General features: G+C 34.6%; 1 protein-coding gene and 1 long non-coding RNA gene across 3 annotated transcripts; both read left to right on the top strand.

Annotated features, from left to right (window-relative positions):
- The first annotated feature begins 560 nt into the window (after window positions 1-560).
- Window positions 561-2,483, top strand: LOC112750904 (uncharacterized). 2 transcript variants are annotated; one of them, XM_025799823.3, is made up of 2 exons: window positions 578-752; window positions 854-2,483. In XM_025799823.3, the coding sequence occupies exon 2, from the start codon at window positions 883-885 to the stop codon at window positions 2,383-2,385; it is 1,503 nt and encodes a 500-aa protein (XP_025655608.1). In that variant the 5' UTR covers window positions 578-752; window positions 854-882; the 3' UTR covers window positions 2,386-2,483. The 2 variants fall into 2 exon arrangements, with proteins under 2 accessions (XP_025655607.1, XP_025655608.1); XM_025799822.3 differs by having other exon boundaries at window positions 561-2,483.
- Window positions 2,484-16,968: 14,485 nt separating this feature from the next.
- LOC112750903 (uncharacterized) lies at window positions 16,969-20,835 on the top strand. The gene is made up of 3 exons (XR_003176072.3): window positions 16,969-17,709; window positions 17,783-17,893; window positions 20,585-20,835. It is a non-coding gene; the product is annotated as an uncharacterized lncRNA (long non-coding RNA).
- The last annotated feature ends 631 nt before the right edge of the window (window positions 20,836-21,466 follow it).

The following is a 21,466-nucleotide window of genomic DNA, read 5'->3' as shown; positions in this document are numbered from 1 at the left end:
ATGAACAGTCGATGTAAAAAGTTAATACTAGTTGGTAATTGGTTGAAATTGTAACGTTGAAAAATAATGCAAAAGAATAAAAAATAAATTTAAAAAAATTGTGAATATTTTAAATTTTACAAATATTTTAATAAAAAGTTAGATTATATAATAATATTTTTAATAAAAATAATTAATTAATAAATTTTGAATATAATAATTTAATTATTTATCGAATAATATAAAATTTAATTATATTATATTTTTATGATGTAGTTTAAAATATTATTTTAATATAATTTTTAAATATTATAAAAAATTTATTATATAATAATTAATTTTAATAAACAAAAATTACTCAATTTTTTATATTTCTGTATTTTATATTTATTTATTTAAAAAATTAAAAATTATATTATTATTTAAAATATTATATATAAAAAATATTTATTTATATATTAAAATATTTTATATTAATCAAAATTCATCAATACTTTATTTTTATATTAATTTTAATTTTTTAATAAAATCTAATAATTTATATAAAAGTAACGCATGTAATGCGCTGCATAAAGTTTGTTGTCCTTGTCTTAGACGTACCCATAGTCCCATACCCAGAAACAATTGAGAAAACTATTTCCGCAGAGATAGCAACGTCTAGTCGTCTATGTCTTCGACCAGAGAGCAGAGAGCTCTCCCTCAAACTTAACAGCGAAAGTGGGAATCACTAAAATGTTGTCATCCTCAACCTCAACGATCACTTTCATTTTTAGGTATTCTCTTCTCCAAATCCCTAATTTTGTTTCCTTCCCTTCCTCTTCATCTTCATTCTCATCCCTTCACTCTCATTCTGTGCCCCCATCCACTCGCCAAGTTGATGAAGCTGTTGATTCCTTCACTCGCATGCTCTCTATGCGTCGTACTCCTCCCATCATCCAATTTAACCAGATTTTGGGGTCTCTTGCCAAGACCAACCATTTCCACGCCGCCGCTTCCCTTTTTCAGCAATTGCAAGCCAGGGGAATTGCGCCCAGCATAGTCACTTTGAATATCTTAATCAATTGTTGCTGCGGCATGGGTCGTATGACGCTTGCTTTCTCTGTATTGGCCAAGATTTTCAGAATGGATTATCAACCTAATACGGTAACATTGAATACACTCGTTAAAGGTCTCTGTCTCTGTGGTAATGTTGAAAAAGCACTGCACTTTCATGACGGAGTGCTGGCTCATGGATTTCACTTCAACCAAGTCACTTATGGGACCTTGATCAATGGCCTCTGTAAGGCCGGACACACATCAGCTGCTATTCAAGTGTTGAGAAACATCCCACGGTATGGCATTGCTCCTGATGTCTTCATGTACAGCGCAATTATTGATAGCCTCTGCAAGGATACACTTGTAAGTGATGCTTTTCATTTATACTCTGAAATGCTTGCTAAGGGAATCACTCCCGATGTTATCACATACAGTTCTCTCATTTTTGGATTGTGTCTTGTGGGTCAATATAAGGAAGCCATTGATTTGTTAAGTGATATGGTGCTTAGAAACATTACTCCTAATGTTTATACCTATAATACTTTGGTTGATGGGCTATGCAAGGAAGGAAAGATCAAAGATGCTAAGAGTGTATTGGCTGTAATGGCAAAACATGGTGTGAAACCAGATGTGGTTACTTATACCAGCTTAATGGATGGATATTGTTTGGTTAATCAGGTAAATAAGGCAAAATATATATTCAACACAATGGCCGAGAATAGAGTGTTTCCTAATGTTCGGAGTTACAATATCATGATTAATGGCTTCTGCAAAAGTAAAATGATGGATGATGCCTTGAATCTCTTCGAAGAGATGCGTCACAAGAACTTGGTTCCTGACACGGTAACTTACAATACTCTAATTGATGGCTTGGGAAAATCAAGGAGAATCCTTTGCGCCTTGGAGCTTCTTGAAAAGATGCATGATCGAGGTCAACCCGCTGATATAGTCACTTACAGTTCTTTGATGGATGCTTTGTTCAATAACAAACAACATGACAAGGCACTTATGTTATTCAATCAAATGAAAGAGAGTGGCATTGATCCAGATATATTTACATACACCATACTTATAGAAGGCCTGTGCAAAAATGGAAGACTTGAAAATGCAAAAGAGATTTTTCAAGATCTTTCCATTAAAAGCTATCACCTAAACACAAGGATATACACTGTTATGATAAAGGGGCTCTGCAAAGAGAGCCTACTTGATGAAGCATTGGCCTTAAAGTTGGAAATGGAAGATAATGGTTGCTCTCCGGATGCTGTAACTTACGAAACAACTATTCGTGCTCTGTTGGAAAAAGGTGAAAATGATCAAGCGCTGAAACATTTTCATGAAATGATTGCTAGAGGCTTATTGAAAAGACACTAAGGAGAAATAAATCAACTCAAATTAATAAATTTTCTGTTGTCAAAATTTGTACAGAACTTGGTAAATTTTATATCTATTGGGTTGGAGGATTTGGGAAATGCCATGAACTCACTATCACCTTGATTTTGGTTATCTCATTGTTATTGAATTAATTGTGAACTTGTGTTATTGGCTGATTTTTGAGTCTTTGTTACCATGGCTATCATGCATCCTGTTTCGGCGGATTTTCCTAGTTGTAACTGGTGGCTTAGTGCTTAAGATTTCTTGATAGTAATTAAGAGCTCATGATTTGTCTGCTGAGCAACTGTGCTTTATTTGACTGAATCTTCTTAGAATTCTTCTAAAAGACTGCGGTGGCAAGATTAATGACATGGATTTATGATTTTCACTGCCATCTTTGAAACAAATACATATACTAAATGCATGACCCCACTTTTTTTGTTGACAATTTCAACATTTTTGCTATTTTTCAAAATGTGATCATAGGTGAAGAAACCTGTATACTAAGTCTGTGATTACACTTGATGTTTCAAATAAAAAAGGTTGTGCAAGAAGGAATTTCTAGGAATTTGGCTAATTTAGTTCAAATATGAATTATCTTAAAAGCTTTGTTCATGTTCATAATTAATGTTACTCGGCTTTAATTCTTAGAAATCAATTGAAAATATGTACATTATGTTCATTTCCATAATTAATGTACAGTTGTAATTAATGTTATCTTAAAACCCTTGTTCATTTTCATAACTAATGTTACTCAGCAGTTAATGCTTAATTGAGTTATTTCATTATTTCTTGGTTAAAAATCCTATATAGGGATTATTACATTGTTCTTCTTTAAAATCATGTTGAAAATCTTATTATTAAAACATGGTTTGGAGTTTTGTTGTCTGTTATCAGCTACACCTGTCATGAAAGATTTGGTGATTCTAATGCCAAGCACAACTATTTCTACACCTATTTCTTTGGTATTTTCTAAATCTTCTCTGCATTGTGATGAGTGGGGTTAGAATAAAGAATTAAAAGTGAAACAATGTTGTACAGATTGAAATTGCATTTGTTCTTGTAGAATATTTTTGAATGCTAATACAATTTCTTTTGGCACAGACAATATTGAAGATCTCTAGTATGAATTTTCCTTTATACTTGGATTTCAGTTTGTCCCTTTGAAATAATTGCGAGACACTTGATTTAATATTTTGTCAGCGTATTTGGTTTCTAGTTGAACCCACCATTCGATTATAAGCTTCAGATTCAGTTTTAGATGGAAGTGAATAATAGCTACTTTCACAAAAATCACTCTTCAGATTAGACCAATAAACATAAAATGAATTGATCTCAAACAAGATAGAATATGGTTGATGCTGCTATAAACTTTGAGGAATCAATCTTAGCATCATAATGAAATTAGGTTGTTCATGTACTATTTATTAGGATGGGTTGTGACTGGATGATAGTGTTAAGTACTGCAGAGATCCAAATTTGCTGAAATAATGGCGGTGTTGAAGGCATTGCAGAAGCAGATCGGTGGTTCTCAAGTGTCGAGAACCAGAGACCTGGTAGGAGATTTGGTTGTGCATTGTGATTATGAATAGAATATCTATCAATAACCAAGGCAAAAGACCATTGGAGTTACCTAAGAACTATGAACGCATTGTTGATGTTAAAAAGATATGAGTTTCAAAATTAATCATTAACTAGTATTTTTGCTCGTAATGTTATTATGGGAATATAAATCTTTTGAAACTACGTCGACTTTATCTTAATTTATAGATTATGACAAAAAAAATTAATATTTATTGAATCAAACTATTTTTACAAAAAGATCATATGAGAAAAAGTCCCTAACAGCTAAATTATATGTAATAAATATTTAAAAAAATAGAAGTGAAAATATAAATTAAAAAAATAAACGATACAAATTTAAAACTAAAAAAATATGCATACAATAATAAAGTATTTATGTAAATAATATTACGGAATTATTTTTAATTATATTTAATTATAAATTTAATATATATTTTATAATTTTGTGAATCTATTTGAATTATGTTATTTTATTAATTTTATTTCTTGTAGAATAGAAATATAAAAAGAGATAGAGAATAAGAGAAAAAGATAAAGAAAAAGGAGAGAGTGAGTTTGTTAATTTTGGAGGGAAAGATTTTATTATAATTGTAATGAAAGAATACCACGTGATACATTTTAGTTTATCAAATTAGTAATATCAAATATAAATTATAAATTATATATAGAGTGGAAAGGGTAGAGAGAAATAATAGAGAAGGAGAGAGAGGTAGATAAGACTATGGAGGAAGGGAATTTATTAATTTTGGAGAAAATATTTCATCTTAATTTTAATGAGAGTATCATGTGACATTTTGGTTGTTAAATTAGTAATATAATATAGTTATATTTTAATTTCAATATTTCAATTTTTATTTAATTTTAATTGCAATTAGAGAATATAATATTATACATTTTTGTTGTTAAATTTATAATTAGTTATTTATAATGTATATAAAAGAGATAGAGTGGATATAGGAATAAGAAAAATAGAGTAGGTGAAGGAGGAGAAAGAGAGAGGGGAAGGAGGAGAGAACTCTCTAATTTTGGAAGAAAATTTTTTTATTTCAATTATAATAAGAGAGTGACATGTGGCACATTTTGGTTATAAAATTAGTAATATATAATGGCTAATAGATATAATAGATATTTTTTAACTATTGTTAATGATTTTAGTCACTTTACATGGATTATTTTATTAAAATAAAAAAGAGAAGTGCAAAATTATGTAAATAATTTTATTAATTTAGTTGAAACACAATTCAACTTTAAAGTAAAAAATATCCGTTCCGATAATAGATCAAAATTCATTTTACATGATTTTTATGCTTTAAAGGACATTATTCATCAACGAAGTTGTATTGAAACCTTTCAACAAAATGAAAAGATAGAACACAAGTATCAACATATTTTAAATATAGCTCATGCTCTTATGTTTTAATCTAATTAACCATCATATTTTTTATCTTATGTCGTTAATCATGCTGTTTATTTACTTAATCGATTTTATCATCTGCAATTAATTCTAAAATGCCATTTGAGGTTTTTTTTAATCATCCACCAAATTATTATGACCTGCTTATGTTTTGTTTCTACCCTAATGGCAAATAGATCAAAATTTGATCTAAGAGCCAAAAAAAACTGTATATTAATTTTTAACATAGTTTTAAACGATATATTATTTATATTTTAGAAGCTAAAAAAATTGAGATTTTTAAAAAAGTAATTTTTTATGAAATGTTCTTGTCCTTAATCACAAAAAATGTCCAATTTTATACGCCCACCCCAACATCATCAAACATACCTCAAAAACAAAATTCAGTTAGTCTTTCTTTTGGGTCAGAACCTATTCGGCTATTCCTATTGACCCACACCTCATTTCCACTAACCTATCTATTTTGATATTTCATCTTCACCTACACCACTAACATCTCTCGTTCTTCCTTTAGTCTCGACCGAAGTCTCACCAAACCAAGACACATCTCAATTCTCTATATCCAACACAACACCATCATCTCCTTCCAGATCCTTTTCTCTATCAGGCCCATCATCACCGTCTCCTTCATTAGAGAAGCCCCTTCTTTTCTGTCACAGCCACCGAGCTCGTTAACCACCAACTTACCTTTAAGATTATGTTTGTAATTTTTCTCTCACATGCACAAATTTCTCTTCCTCAATGTGTCTTTATCTAATCTGAATAGTTAAATCAAAGTCTTTCAAGAACGCCAACAATCATTCTAGTTGGCGTAGTGCCATGAAAGATGAACTGGATGCTCTTGAGTTGAATAAAATTTGATATCTTATTAATTGTCATGCAAGTATCAAGTTGATTGACTGTAAGTGGGTTTACCAAATCAAACTAACGTAAGTCAGATGGTTCTATTGATAGATATAAAATGCGTTTTGTGGCTAAGGAATTCACTCAGATTAAAAGTGTTGATTTTTTAGAGACATTTTCTCCTGTTGTCAAGGCTACTACTATCAAATTAGTCCTGGTTTTGGCATTCATGAAGCATTGGTTTATACACCAACTAGATGTCAATAATGCTTTCTTGAACAGTAACTTCTCGGAAGATGTTTATATATCTCTGCCCCTTGAAATTGTGCCAACTCTCCCAAATCAATGTTGTAAATTGTTGAAATCTTTATACATTTTACGACAATCTAGTCACATGTGGTATGAAAAACTCTCCAGTCTTTTACTATCTCATGGATACCAGTAGACTATTTCTGATTATAGTTTGTTTGTTAAATTTATTGGTGCTAAAATCTCTATTCTTCTAGTTTACGTTGATGATATTATTATAATTGAAAATTTTATTTCTGAATTTGCTGCTTTTAAAATAATTTGGAACCAACATTTCAAAATTAAAGATTTGGATCCTTTGAAATATTTTTTGGGTATCAAAGTTGTTCAAACCGAAAAAAAAAATTCTCTCAAAAATTTTTGTCTTGATCTTTTAGAAGACTCTGGTTTGTTAAGTGTCAAACCAGCTTCAATTCCCATGGATAGTGATACAAAACTTCATCAGGATGACAACCCCCTTCTCTCGGATCCCTTTGTCTATCGACGTTTGGTTGGTCGCCTCATATATCTTACCACCACGAGACTAGACATCTTGTGTGTAACACAACAATTAAGTCAATTTATGGCGTTTCCTACTCAGTCTCATCTTCAAGCCGCAAAGCGAGTATTGAGTTACTTTAAGGGTAGCCGCAGAAAAGGAATTTTTCTCTCTAGAAGTTCAAAAATTCAGATTCTTAGCTTTAGTGACTCTGATTGTTCTGGATGTCCTAACACTCGGTGATCTTTAACAGGCTATTGTTTCTTTTTGGACAGTTCTTTAGTCTCTTGGAAGACTAAGAAATAAATCACATTTGTCCGCTCATCCACCGAAGTAGAATATCGTACACTTGCCAACACAACTTGTGAACTTCAATGGATACTCAATGTGTTATAATTTTTACGCATCTCTCCAATCCGACCACTAGTTTTATATTATGATATGATACGGAATTTTTACAATCTCGCATAAATACCGGTAAGTGTACCGGGTCGTACCAAGTAATAAACTCAAGGTGAGTTAGTGTCGATCCCACGAGGATTAAGGAATTAAGCAAGCAATGGTTGATTGAGTATTCTAGTCAGATAATTCATAGTTTGATTAGGAACAATTGACAATAGAAACATGAAATGTAAATGACTTAAACAATAAGTAAATGGAAGTAATAAATGACTTGAAAATAAAGAACATAAATATAAATTGTTGGGAATTTAAATTGCTAGAATGTAAATACTGTGAAAGTAAATTGGAAGAAAAATAAATTGCAAGAATGTAAATGAAGCAATGAAAATAAGCATTAATTGAAAGCAATTAATAAAGAAAGAGAATAATAGAATAAGAGAAGATCATTGGGGTACAGAGATATTGAATTCTCTGGATTAAATAATTTTTCATCTCATCTTCAATCATACAATCATTGATCTCTTAGTAAATCATAAGTGATTAAATTTCAATGTCTTGGTAATTTAATCTCTCTTAACTTGATCAATTGCCAATGTCTTGATCTAATTGCTCATGAGAAGAGATGAAAATTGGTCTCTGATTTAGAGCCACACAATTTCATAAATCAAGTCATGGGTTATGTCATATATCAATCCTAAACCCAAATTCACAAGAATTGGGAGAAAGATAAGTTCAAGTTTTTATAGAATTCAAGTGAGATTTAAACTATCTTTCAATAGACTTGTATTCTTTTAGTGAAGAACGAAGATGAATTGAAGATAAAAAATAAATCACAATTGATCCATTAAATTCAATAGAGCTCTTTTCTCCCATAAAAAGAAAATTAGCCACTCATGGCTTACAAAATATAAAAGATAAGAAAATGGAGAAGAGTGGAGCAGAAGAAGTCTGAATCCTCCCTCCAAATGTCCCTTTCATCCTCTATTTATAACTTATCTAAATCACAAATTCAAATTACATTAAATTCAAATTGAAATCGAATTCTTGGGCTTAATCCACTATTTTAATCCTTGGAGAATTTGAGAAATGAATGAAAAAATTGAAGCCTGAAAATTGAGGTTAAAAGACACATTTTTGCTTCTCAAAGACTAGCCCAAATTGGCCTCTATTACTTGCTGTGGCATGCCAAGTGGTTAACGTGGGACGCCTGCAACATTAATTCAATTTATGGCACAAATTATGCTTCTATTTTGCTTCAGCGTGGGATGTCACAAAATTAGTGTAGGACGTAAAACGGGGGTCTTGGTACACATGACATTGTTGAAATAACCACTTGTGCGTATGCATAGGGCATGCGTACGCATGAGTTCACTTATTTTAACAATTGTGCATACGCATGGGGCATGCGTATACACAAATGCCGTTGGATGCCAGCATCTTTACGTTGAACGGTATAAGACTCAGAACTTTTGAAAAAGGACTATCATGAGCTAATTTCAAATTCAGTATTTCTGTAACTTTAATTTCAGAAATTTCCTTATTAAAGAAAATTAAAGCAAGTTTCGATTGACCGAATTTGAAATAAATTAAGATTATTATCCAATTTTACAATTATTGAATTATTTTCTATATTCAAATTATAAAGTTGGTAGTTGTGAAATAATAAGGATTTTATATGACTTGGACTAAATAATTGATATTTTAAAATATTGATATTGCTGTTTTGGGAAGATAAAGGATTTAATTATATTATTTCTAATTATTTGATTTGGACATTTTATTGAAAATAATTTGTAAAATTGATGAGCAAATAGTATTTTCTATATACAATTAGTGTTGGATTTAATTTGGGTTTCAATTATTATATTATTCCCAATTTATTTGAAATTACCAAATTACCCCTAATCCTAATTTTCAAAATAATGAAACCCCAACCCAGTGACCCGTTACCCGACCCGGTTCCCTTCACCCACACTCAGCAGCAGCAGCTAGGGGTGTTCAAATCCAAACCGATCCAAATTAAACCGCTCATCTAATCCAATCCAAACCAAAAACCGATTAAAACCGCACTAATTCGGATTTGATTGGATTCTATTTTTTGCAAACCGCTGGATTGGATCGGATTTCGGATCTACTTTTCATAACCGATCCAATCCAATCCAAACCGCACAATGTGCTATAATATTATTATTTTATTATTATATTTACAATTATATTTATAACATGTTCAATTTGTTATACATTTTTCTATTATTCATGTATTATTATTATTTAATAAATATTTTATGTTTAAAATATTATTTATTTATTTATTTTAACTAACCTATAATTTTATTTTTATTGTTATGTTATCGTTGGCTTTTTAACATATGTAAAGACTTGTTATGTCATTGTTGATTATTTAAAATTTGATGTTAAGACTTGTTATATGTATTTATTTTTTTTATTTAAAAAACCGCAAATCCAAACCGATCCAAACCGCACCGCGAACACCCCTAGCAGCAGCAGACCTTTATCTCTTTCTCCAATTCGATGCGCAGCAACAGTAGAAGGAACGAAGAGAAACGGACTAGAGAGAGAGATGGAACGGAGCTGCGACCAGGGAGATGGGTGAGCCGCGCTGCTGCCCGTGTTGCCGCTGGTCCACCTTGGAGCCACCGTCGAGCTCGCAAGTGTGGGGGAAACACAGCGCCCCGACTTCATCAGAGTTCCGCCGTCAAACCCTCATTGCCGCCGCCGTTCGAATCGCAATCAGGAGAGGGAGAAGGTGCGAGCTATGGCCGGAGGGGAGAAGGCAATGTGTCTGGAAGCTGCACTGCCGTCACCATTGCCGAGCCTCAGTGTTGTCGTTGAGCTGCTCTGCCTCACCGTGGCTGAGCTCCGTCACTCCCTGTTTCTCGGGCTGGTGGTGTTGCTGCTACTGCCATCAAGAGAGACGCACAAGGAGGAGCCCGACGTGCATGAAGAAAAAGGCTGAGATGGTTCCTGTCACTGCCGCCTACCTCCACCACTGCCGAACTGCTGCTCTGAGGTGCTTAGCTGAAGCTTCAGCACTGTTGCCGGAGATCTATAGTTGCCGGAAGACACCGCTACTGTTGCTGCTGGAGGAAGAGGAAGCCTTGCCACTGTTCTGGTCACCGGGAGCAGTCCCGTGGCCATCGGAACCGCCGCCGGGGATGCCGCTAATTGGCTCAGTCACTTCTTCTTAGTCACGGTAAGGGTCTTGTGATTAGCTTTGGTCCTTTTTGAATTCCGAGAATACTATAGTCTCTGCATGTTGGTTTCGGTTGTCGTGATCGGAATTTGTCGCCGCTGCCGCTTGAGGTAGGTGGCTGCCGAGCTGCCGCCGAACCGGCTCGGAGACCGCCACTATTTCGGTTCAGCAGTCCTTTCTTAGTTTCAGTAAGTATTATTGTTTCGAAAGCCCTGCGTTAGTGTTCTATTCCGTGTAATAAAGTGTTTACGATGTTGATGGTTCTAGGAGTTAGAATCCAAGTTTACCTGTGGCGTTGAAGTTGTTTCTGCTCTTGAGAGAGAGCGAATGGAGCCGAGGTTTTGGTTGTCGGTGATTTCGGGTTGAGAGAGAAGGTCCCTGTGACGCGTTCGGGTCATGGTTTTGCGTTTTGAGGTTGGGGCTTTTTCTGAAAATTATATTTTATATATTGGAATTATTACATATGGATACTGATGTGAGGCAATGCATATTGGTGATTGTATCAGTCTTATGTATTGTTTGGTTGTCTTGAATTATTATGAATGTTTGTTTGACTGGATTGTTGTGCGGCTTTGTGAAACGGAATGCTTTTGAAGTTGATTCTTTTTAAAGATTTGAGATCAAGTCTAATCCGTTGGGAATTGATTTGAGTTGAGTCTATTTTCTTGAAAATGCGAAAAATAGAATACACTTTTGGGTTTAGCTTGGTTTGCTTTAATTGATTCGGTTTTGATATACGAATTGTTGCTGAACAGTTTCCTTAAAGTTTGGAAATGAGTTAATCGGTTGATAATGATTTGATTTTGAAACGGGTTCCTTGAAATATGAAAATGAGTTGAATGTTGGATTCAGTTGTTTTTGGACTAATTTTGGGTTTTGAACCGTTGATAAAGATTGTGGATTGGTTTGGATGGGACCCGGAAAGGGTGGCAGAGTCCAAGTTTTAGGGGAGGTGTTGCCGAAATTTCGGTAGAATCCGGGACTTTACTGAAACGTTATTCAGAAACTTACGAGTTAAAGACTTCTACTATTTTATCTGAATTATTAAGAAAGGGATGACTAATGCTTCTGAAATGAATTATTAAAAAGGAAATTGCAATTTAGTCTTGTTTCTTAAGAAAAGTATTATATTTCCCTTGTGAATAAGTTATTTAGATGAAACTTATGCTTTAAGGCTGTTTTAAATGTGAAAAGGGTTTATGCCTTTGAATTTGACTTGAGGGTTTCAATTAGAGAAGTTTCGGTGACTTTGAAATAACCTGAACGTCTATTGACAAGCTTCATTCTAAAATGTTTTGGGAAAAGTTTTAAGTACTCTTTGAGTTCTGAATTTTTGCAAGACAAACAATTTTTGAGCAGTTTGAAACGCTTTAGAATTTCTCATGGGGGTGGAAGCTGGTTTTTGTTTAAGTAAAGGAAACGGCTTTGAAAGAAGTAATTGATTACATGGCTCGGTTTCACTTAGATCCTATTTTATTACTCAAATTAGGAAGCCAAGGTTTTAATGATTTTAAGTGAATTTGAGGAAATGAGTTATGTTATTCTCCCCTAAAGACTTGGGACTCTGCCGAGAAACTTTTGTAATAGAATCCCGTTGTTGGATGGATGATTTTGAATATTTCAAAATAAATCCTTAACTTGCTATGGTTATGGAAGTTTTGGAAAGAGGATGCCGAGAGTGGCATTGTTTTTAAAAGGGGAACTTACTTTGAGTAAAAGTGGCTTATAAGCCTGAGATGATTTGAAAAACGAGATCTTTAAAGCCAAGGCTGAAAAGAGCTGAAATTTGATTTCAGAGTAAATTGAATTGAGAAAAAGTGATTTATGGCTTTGAATAATGATTTTATGAATTTGATGATGTTGGATGGTGGAAGTGCTGTTTTGTTATGAGCCGGAATGACTGTATATGATTATAAATTTTGGCTGGTTCTGGATTGAACTATGAGCCGGATGGCTGACTGTGAGTCATGAATTTAAGCCGGATGGCTGAAATGAATGTTGATTTATGGCTGAGAATAAATGCATAAATGTTGTGATATTGATATTGTGATTTTGCACTTCCACCTATCTGAGATACGAGTTTCCCTGGGTGAAAGCAGTGGCTAGCCACCATGTGCTCCAGGTTGAGACTTGATACTCTGCTGACCCTATGTTGTAAGTGTGGTCGGGCACTGTGAAAGTCCTAGATGAGCTCGCCCCCGTGAATATACACCAGTGAGGTGTTGGATATGGATTATGATTATGATCACGATGATGATCGAGAATAACTCGAGTTGGGGATGCACAACAGTGGGGTAGTCCAATGGTTAGCTACCAGGACTTGTCGGGTTGGCTATATAACCGACAGATGATATCATCAGCCATTAGGACAGGCATGCATCATATGCATCTATGTGACATTATTTGGGTGTGCATATTGTACTTAGTTTGCCTTTGTGACTACTTGTGATTAACTGCTAATTGTTCTACTTGCAATAACTGTTTGTTTGTGCTTGAACATTCCTATTTGTGTTTGCGGCTGAGACTCTGTTAAACTGAGGTGACTGGTTGTTGGTTGGATTGTTTGGGCCTAGGGCCGTGGTTGAAATGAGATGGACCGATGGTTGGTTTCAGTTTTGTGTTTCTGGTTTGGAAAAGTTTGAAAGGCTAATTTGGTTTAGCTTAGATAAACCCTTTTGAAAGGCTTTTGAGTTTTTAAGAATTGAACGGTTCCTCTTTCAGAAAAGATTTTAGATTTCACTTTTATTGTAAACCGTTATTTTTGAAAAGAGGTATAAGATGGTTATTAATCACTGGTACGGCTTACCTTCACGTATTCTATTACTGTAATTCCCAAAAACCCTCTACTGAGAACCCTTTCGAGGATGATGTTCTCACCCCCTACAATTTTCCCCTTTCAGGATATGGACGCAGGAGTCACGAAGAGTTTATTTAATTATTGTTGAGATGATCTGTATTGCTTTAGTTATTATTTATTATTCCCTCGCCTCTATCTTTATACATTCTGTAAGAGGGATAGGAATTGTATTGGTTAATGCTTGTAATATATATATATATATATATATATATATATATATATATATATATATGTACTCTTTGCGAGTTTTGTAAGTTGTATTGTATGTATGGATGTAAGTTACCTAATAAAAGTACCTTGGAGCGGTGTTGCGGTTTAAACTTTTAAACAGGCTCATATTTTAGTATAAAATAGTATAAAAGTTGTCGTAATGTCTGAGCTATCAGAGTAGCGCAGCCGAAAGCGTGAGCTTTGATACATTATGGTATCAGAGCGGTCCTTACTGTAGAGCTTGAGGAATAGACCGACTATGCTTCAATTACATACTCTGAGCGTTTGTCATGTATTAGATCTTGTCGAATGACGAGAATTAGAGCTTTATACACATGACGGTCTATTGATTAACGCTGTTAGTCTTGCATTGCATAATTCTTGGTATTAAGCTTGGCCGGCTTAATACTAGCGAATTATGTATATGAGAGCACTAATGGGTTATCATTGATGATATACGAGTTTTGAGTAAAGCGAATCGCGAGTTTTGGGAACGATAGAAACTATTTCTCGAGGCTATTCAGTGGTGTGTCTTGAATTTTGTTCGAGTCGACCTATTCTTTCATATCCTAACTTGAAGTTCTTGTTTGCTAATCCTTTTGAAAAGTAGTTTGATTTTTCAACTCTATTCCTCTATTCATATGCATTCTTGTTTGATCTTAATTGCATATGCTTGTTTGGAATCCTTGTTGCATCTATCTTCCTCTGTTTGAGTTCTTCTTGAATCACGTATTCTTTGATATACTTTTGAACTGTCTTCATGTGCTGTGCCTTTTTAACTCCGGATTCCGAGTCCATTCTTAGAGAAAATTTTGATTCAGTTTTTCTCTTATTTGACAGTGATTACAGCCAATTTTGAGATTTTTATAAAAATTACTGTTGATTAGATATATACTTATCTATATATGAAACTTTGAAGATTCCTTATCCAATTTAACAACTATTTATTCCTGATGCCTCGCCTGTACTTTTACTGGTTTATGGAACTGCACTTGCTTAAAATACAATTTGACTTTCTAGTAATTTTACTATAGTTCCAATGCACATCTTTATTTGATTATGTATCCTGGTATTTTTTTTTTCGAAATTCTGGAAAAGAAGAGATCCTTCGCTTTTATTCCGATTGACTTTCGTTGATAAACTTTACCCAAATTATTTTTGGCTTGAGTTTGGTTTAGCATACTACATTGTTTATGCCATTGTGATTCTTTTGAAAATGTTGGACTCATAGTTTTCTTCTTATGAGCGGACTAATTCTCCCATAAGCTTTTCATCTTCATGAATGTTATACTTGATTCTATTTTAATTATTCTTCTACCTCTTGTGAACACTACAATCAATCTCAACTTCCCTTCTCTGGTGAATCTCATTCTTATATGAGTCAGTTTGATTCGTTTCAAAATAGTGCATCGTTTATCCTCTCATTGTCTCTACCAGAGTTTTAGTCAAAGATCTATCATTGAAAAATTACTAATAATTGAGTTGTCTTTTCCTATGACTTTTGTATTCTTTTGGATCAATTGAAAGCTTGCTTGATGTCTCATGCCTAGTGGATTTTGTTTGAACTATCTTGATTTAAGATCCTTTTTTGTATGGCTTGACTCTTTTTAAGTACATCCTAATTTTCTGAATATCCTTCTGAGAGGGTGATTTCAAATATAATTTTGGAGTCTTGTTTCGGACTTTTTGAAGTTTTGAATTCTTTTTGAAGAAGTTCTAAACCAAATCTATTTTTCTGTTGCCTGATTGTAATTGAAACCATTGTTCAATTTTGACAAAGTTGATTTAAAGTTGGCATGCGCCATTTTAAATGGAGTTTTGGGAAGCTTCCATAGTTATCGGAAACCTGTCCGTTCGTAATGCACCACTTATTTCCTTTACCAATTTATAAGCAAATTTTTACCTCGAATTTTCTTTTCTAAATAGAGTTTAACTTACTCTTTCGTCCTTGCTATAATTTTTATACACGCTTGTTTGAATATGAACCTTGAAAATTTTTGAACAAGCATTTGGATTTTCTTTCGAGTTTTATGATTTTCTTTGGTTAGAATGTGTGCCTAACAATCTTTCTAAAATATTTGAGGAAATATTTTAGCGCTTAACCAAACCTGTGTACATGTTATTTTTAAAACTCTACATGATCTACATCAACATGAAATTTGTATTAAAGCAAAGCTACGTTTATGCTTTTGTTACTCTCTTGAAGGATGTTTGTTGTTTAACTTCCCTTTCAGACTGCGAAGTGATTTTTTTTGCAAGTTTTCGATTCTTTTATGAAAAATGTATCCGGAAGTATTTTAATCATGCTCTTAAGTTCTGTGAGCTTTGTCTTGGGTTTGAGATATTCTTTTCTATATACCTCATACTTGTTTGACTCAGCATGAATTTGTTCAAACTAATGCGCTGATTTTCTTCTTATTGATCCTATTGAATTTCTCTGATCCAAGGGTTATCTTTGAAGTTGTCAATTGAATTATTCTAGCAAACTTCATTGCTTGAGCATCCTTGTTTATCTGGAATTGGATACAATCTCTCAAATCTACGAGCATTACCCTTGACAATTGTCTCTCCGTTCTAAATCTTGTATCCTTCTGAGTAGACTCGAGAATTGTTTAGATGTCATGTGCGCGATCTGTAGATGTAGTAGCACGATGCGTTAGTTCTTTAAGACATGATATGTGTATATGGAAGGTGAAGCGGTAGGTGTGTAACGTTATGAGGAGTTGTGGTAGCTTTGTTTCTTGTGTAACGTTATAAGGTGGGTAGAATGTAAGACCCAGAACTTTTGAAAAAGGGCTATCATGAGCTAATTTCAAATTCAGTATTACTGTAGGTTTAATTTCAGAAATTTTCTTATTAAAGAAAATTAAAGCAAGTTTTGATTGACCGAATTTGAAATAAATTAAGATTATTATCCAATTTTACAATTATTGAATTATTTTCTATATTCAAATTATAAAGTTGATAGTTGTGAAATAATAAGGATTTTATATGACTTGGACTAAATAATTGATATTTTAAAATATTGATACTGCTGTTTTGCGAAGATAAATGATTTAATTATATTATTTCTAATTATTTGATTTGGACATTTTATTGAAAATAATTTGTAAAATTGATGAGAAAATAGTATTTTCTATATACAATTAGTGTTGAATTTAATTTGGGTGTCAATTATTATATTATTCCCAATTTTATTTGAACTTACCAAATTACCCCTAACCCTAATTTTCAAAATAATGAAACCCTAACCGAGTGACCCGTTACCCGACCCGGTTCCCTTCCCCACACTCAGCAGCAGCAGTAGACCTTTATCTCTTTCTCCAATTCGATGCGCACCAACAGTAGAAGGAACCAAGAGAAACGGACCAAAGGGAGAGACGGAACAGAGCTGCGACCAGGGGGAATGGGTGAGCCGCGCTGCTGCCCGGGCCACCGCTGGTCCACCTTGGAGCCACCGTCGAGCTCGCAAGTGTGGGGCAAACACAGCGCCCCGACTTCATTAGAGTTCCGCCGTCAAACCCTGCTTGCCGCCGCCGTGCGAATCGCGATCAGGAGAGGGAGAAGGTGCGAGCTATGGCCGGAGGGGAGAAGGCGCCGTGTCTAGAAGCTACGCCACCGTCACCATTGCCAAGCCTCAGTGTCTTCGTTGAGCTGCTCTGCCTCACCGTGGCTGAGCTCCACCACTCCCTGTTCCTCGGCTGGTGGAGTTGCTGCTACTGCCATCAAGAGAGACGCACAAGGAGGAGCCCGACGTGCGTGAAGAAGAAGGCTGAGATGGTTCCCGTCACTGCCACCTACCTCCGCCACTGCCGAACTGCTGTTCTGCGGTGCTTAGCTAAAGCTTCAGCACTATTGCCGTAGATCTGTAGTTGCCGGAAGACGCCGCTGCTGTTGCTGTTGGAGGAAGAGGAATCCTTGCCGCTGTTCTGGTCACCGGGAGCAGTCCCGAGGCCACCGGAACCGCCGCCGGGAATGCCGCTAATAGGCTCAGTCACTTCTTCTTAGTGGCGGTAAGGGTCTTGTGATTAGCTTTGGTCCTTTTTGAATTCCGAGAATACTATAGCCTCTGCATGTTGGTTTCAGTTGTCGTGATCAGAATTCCTCGCCGCTGCCGCTTGAGGTGGCAGCCAGGCTGTCGCCGAACCGGCTCAGAGACCGCCACTGTTTTGGTTCAGCCATTCTTTCTTAGTTTCAGTAAGTATTTCTATTTCGAAAGCCCTGCGTTAGTGTTCTATTTCGTGTAATAAAGTGTTTACAATGTTGATGGTTCTAAGAGTTAGGATCCGAGTTTACTTGTGGCGTTGAAGCTGTTTCTGCTCTTGAGAGAGAGCGAGTGGAGCCGAGGTTTTGGTTGTCGGTGATTTCGGGTTGAGAGAGAAGGTCTCTGTGACGCGTTCGGGTTATGGTTTTGCGTTTTGAGATAGGGGCTTTTTTTGAAAACTATATTTTATATATTGAAATTATTACATATGGATACTGATGTGAGGCAATGCATATTGGTGATTGTATCAGTCTTATGTATTATTTGGTTGTCTTGAATGATAATGAAGGTTTGTTTGACTGGATTGTTGTGCGGCTTTGTGAAACGAAATGTTTTTGAAGTTGATTCTTTTTAAAGATTTGAGATCGAGTCTAATCCATTGGGAATTGATTTGAGTTGAGTTGATTTTCTTGAAAATGTGAAAAATAGAATACACTTTTGGGTTCAGCCTGGTTTGCTTTAATTGATTCGGTTTTGATATAAGAATTGTTGCTGAACGATTTCCTTAAAGATTGGAAATGAGTTAATCGGTTGATAATGATTTGATTTTTGAAACGGGTTCCTTGAAATATGAAAATAAGTTGAATGTTGGATTCAGTTGTTTTTGGACTGATTTTGGGTTTTGAACCGTTGATAAAGATTGTGGATTGGTTTGAATGGGACCCGAAAAGGGTGGCAGAGTCCAAGTTTTAGGGGAGGTGTTGCCGAAATTTCGGTAGAATCTGGGACTTTACTGAAACATTATTCGAAAACTTATGAGTTAAAGACTTCTACTATTTTATCTGAATTATTAAGAAAGGGATGACTTATGCTTCCGAAATGAATTATTAAAAAAGAAATTGTGATTTAGTCTTGTTTCTTAAGAAACGTATTATATTTCCCTTGTGAACAAGTTATTGAGATGAAATTTATGCTTTAAGGCTGTTTTAAATGTGAAAATGGTTTATACCTTTGAATTTGACTTGAGGGTTTCAATTAGAGAAGTTTCAGTGACTTTGAAAGAACCTAAAAGTCTATTGACAAGCTTCACTCTAAAATATTTTGGGAAAAGTTTTAAGTACTCTTTGAGTTCTGAATTTTTGAGCAGTTTGAAACGCTTTAGAATTTCTCATGGGGGTGGAAGCTGGTTTTTGTTTAAGTAAAGGAAACGACTTTGAAAGAAATAATTGATTATATGACTCGGTTTGGCTTAGATCCTATTTTATTACTCAAATTAGGAAGCCAAGGTTTTAATGATTTTAAGTGAATTTGAGAAAATGAGTTATGTTATTCTCCCCTAAAGACTTGAGACTCTGCCGAGAAACTTTTGTAATAGAATCCCATTGTTGGATGGATGATTTTGAATATTTCAAAATAAATCCTTAACTTGCCATGGTTATGGAAGTTTTGGAAAGAGGATGCCGAGAGTGGCATTGTTTTTAAAAGGGGAACTTACTTTGAGTAAAAGTGGCTTATAAGCCTGAGATGATTTGAGAAATGAGATCTTTAAAGCCAAGGATGAAAAGAGCTGAAATTTGATTTCAGAGTAAATTGAGAAAAAGTGATTTATGGCTTTGAATAATGATTTTATGAATTTGATGATATTGGATGGTCGAAGTGCTGTTTTGTTATGAGCCGGAATGGCTGTGTATGATTATGAATTTTGGCTGGTTCTGGATTGAACCATGAGCCGGATGGCTGACTGTGAGTCATGAATTCAAGCCGAATGGATAAAATGAATGTTGATTTATGGCTGAGAATAAATGCATATATGCTGTGATATTGATATTGTGATTTTGCACTTCCACCTATCTGAGATACGAGTTTTCTTGGGTGAAAGCAGTGGCTAGCCACCACGTGCTCCAGGTTGAGACTTGATACTCTACTGATCCTATGTCGTAAGTGTGGCCGGACACTGTGAAAGTCCCAGATGAGCTCGCCCCCGTGAATATACACCAGTGAGGTGTTGGATATGGATTATGATTATGATCACGATGATGGTCGAGAATAACTCGAGTTGGGGATGCACGACAGAGGGACAGTCCAATGGTTAGCTACCAGGACTTGTCGGGTTGGCTATATAACCGACAGATGATATCATCAACCACTAGGACAGGCATGCATCATATGCATCTATGTGACATTGTTTGGGTGTGCGTATTATACTTGGTTTGCCTTTGTGACTACTTGTGATTAACTGCTAATTGTTCTACTTGCAATAACTGTTTATTTGTGGTTGAACCTTCCTATTTGTGTTTGCGACTGAGACTCTATTGGACTGTGGTGACTGGTTGTTGGTTGTATTGTTTAGGCCTAAGGCCGTGGTTGAAACGAGATGGACCGATGGTTGGTTTCGGTTTTGTGTTTCTGGTTTAGAAAAGTATGAAAGGCTAATTTAGTTTAGCCTAGATAAACCCTTTTGAAAGGCTTTTGAGTTTTTAAGAATTGAACGGTTCCTCTTTCAGAATAGATTTCAGACTTCACTTTTATTGTAAACCGTTATTTTTGAAAAGAGGTATAAGACGGTTATTAATCACTGGTATGGCTTACTTTCATGTATCCTATTACGGTAATTCCCAAAAACCCTCTACTGAGAACCCTTTCGAGAATGATATTCTCACCCCCCTACAATTTTTCCCTTTCAGGATATGGACGCAGGAGTCACGAAGAGTTTATTTAATTATTGTTGAGATGATCTATATTGCTTTAGTTGTTATTTATTGTTCCCTCGCCTCTATCTTTATACATGCTGTAAGAGGGATAGGAATTGTATTGGTTAATGCTTATAATATGTATGTATATACTCTTTGCGAGTTTTGTAAGTTGTATTGTATGTATGGATGTAAGTTACCTAATAAAAGTACCTTGGAGCGATGTTGCAGTTTAAACTTTTAAACAGGCTCATATTTTAGTATAAAATAGTATAAAAGTCGTCGTAATGTCCGAGCTATCAGAGTAGCGCAGCCGAAAGCGTGAGCTTTAATAGTTAGGGTGTTACAAACGGCACAGCTTCCAAGCCCAAATGTATTGCTTTTGGCATTTGGAAAAAGTGTGTCCTTGAATTTCAAAGTGTGTCCTTTATTCCAAAGCGTGTCCTTAGCTTCCTCCTTTGTTCTTTTGATTTTTGTTTCATTTCCTACACTTATAAAAGCATAAAACAACTCCAAAGAACATTGATCAAAGTACCAAAAGTTTCAATTAAAGTAAGGAAAATCTCTAACTTGAATTTATAGAAAGAAATACTAAGTGCATGTTTGGGCGCCATTATTTTGTTAAAAAAAGATCTTTTTTTAATGAAAAAAGATCTTTTTTTATTTTTTAATGTGTTTGGCAAATTTCTAGTAGTAATAGTAAAAGCACTAGTAAAATCAAAAAAAGATCTTTTTTGAGAAGCTGTAATTTACATCTTTTTTTAAAAGATCTTTTTTCCTTAAAAAAAAAGATGTTTTTCGTGTAATAAATGAACAAAAAAGTACTTTTATATTGTTATACCCAAACATAATTGATAGATAAAAAGACCTTTTTAC

This window comes from Arachis hypogaea, chromosome 15 (assembly GCF_003086295.3).
Source record: "Arachis hypogaea cultivar Tifrunner chromosome 15, arahy.Tifrunner.gnm2.J5K5, whole genome shotgun sequence".
Taxonomy (NCBI): Eukaryota; Viridiplantae; Streptophyta; class Magnoliopsida; order Fabales; family Fabaceae; genus Arachis; species Arachis hypogaea.
Note: the sequence above shows the minus strand (reverse complement) of the source record. Positions and strands in the feature narration are given on the sequence as shown.

Bases quoted from the DNA above. Each gene is read 5' to 3' on its own strand.
- LOC112750904 (XM_025799822.3), top strand. From the start codon at position 712: ATGTTGTCATCCTCAACCTCAACGATCACTTTCATTTTTAGGTATTCT.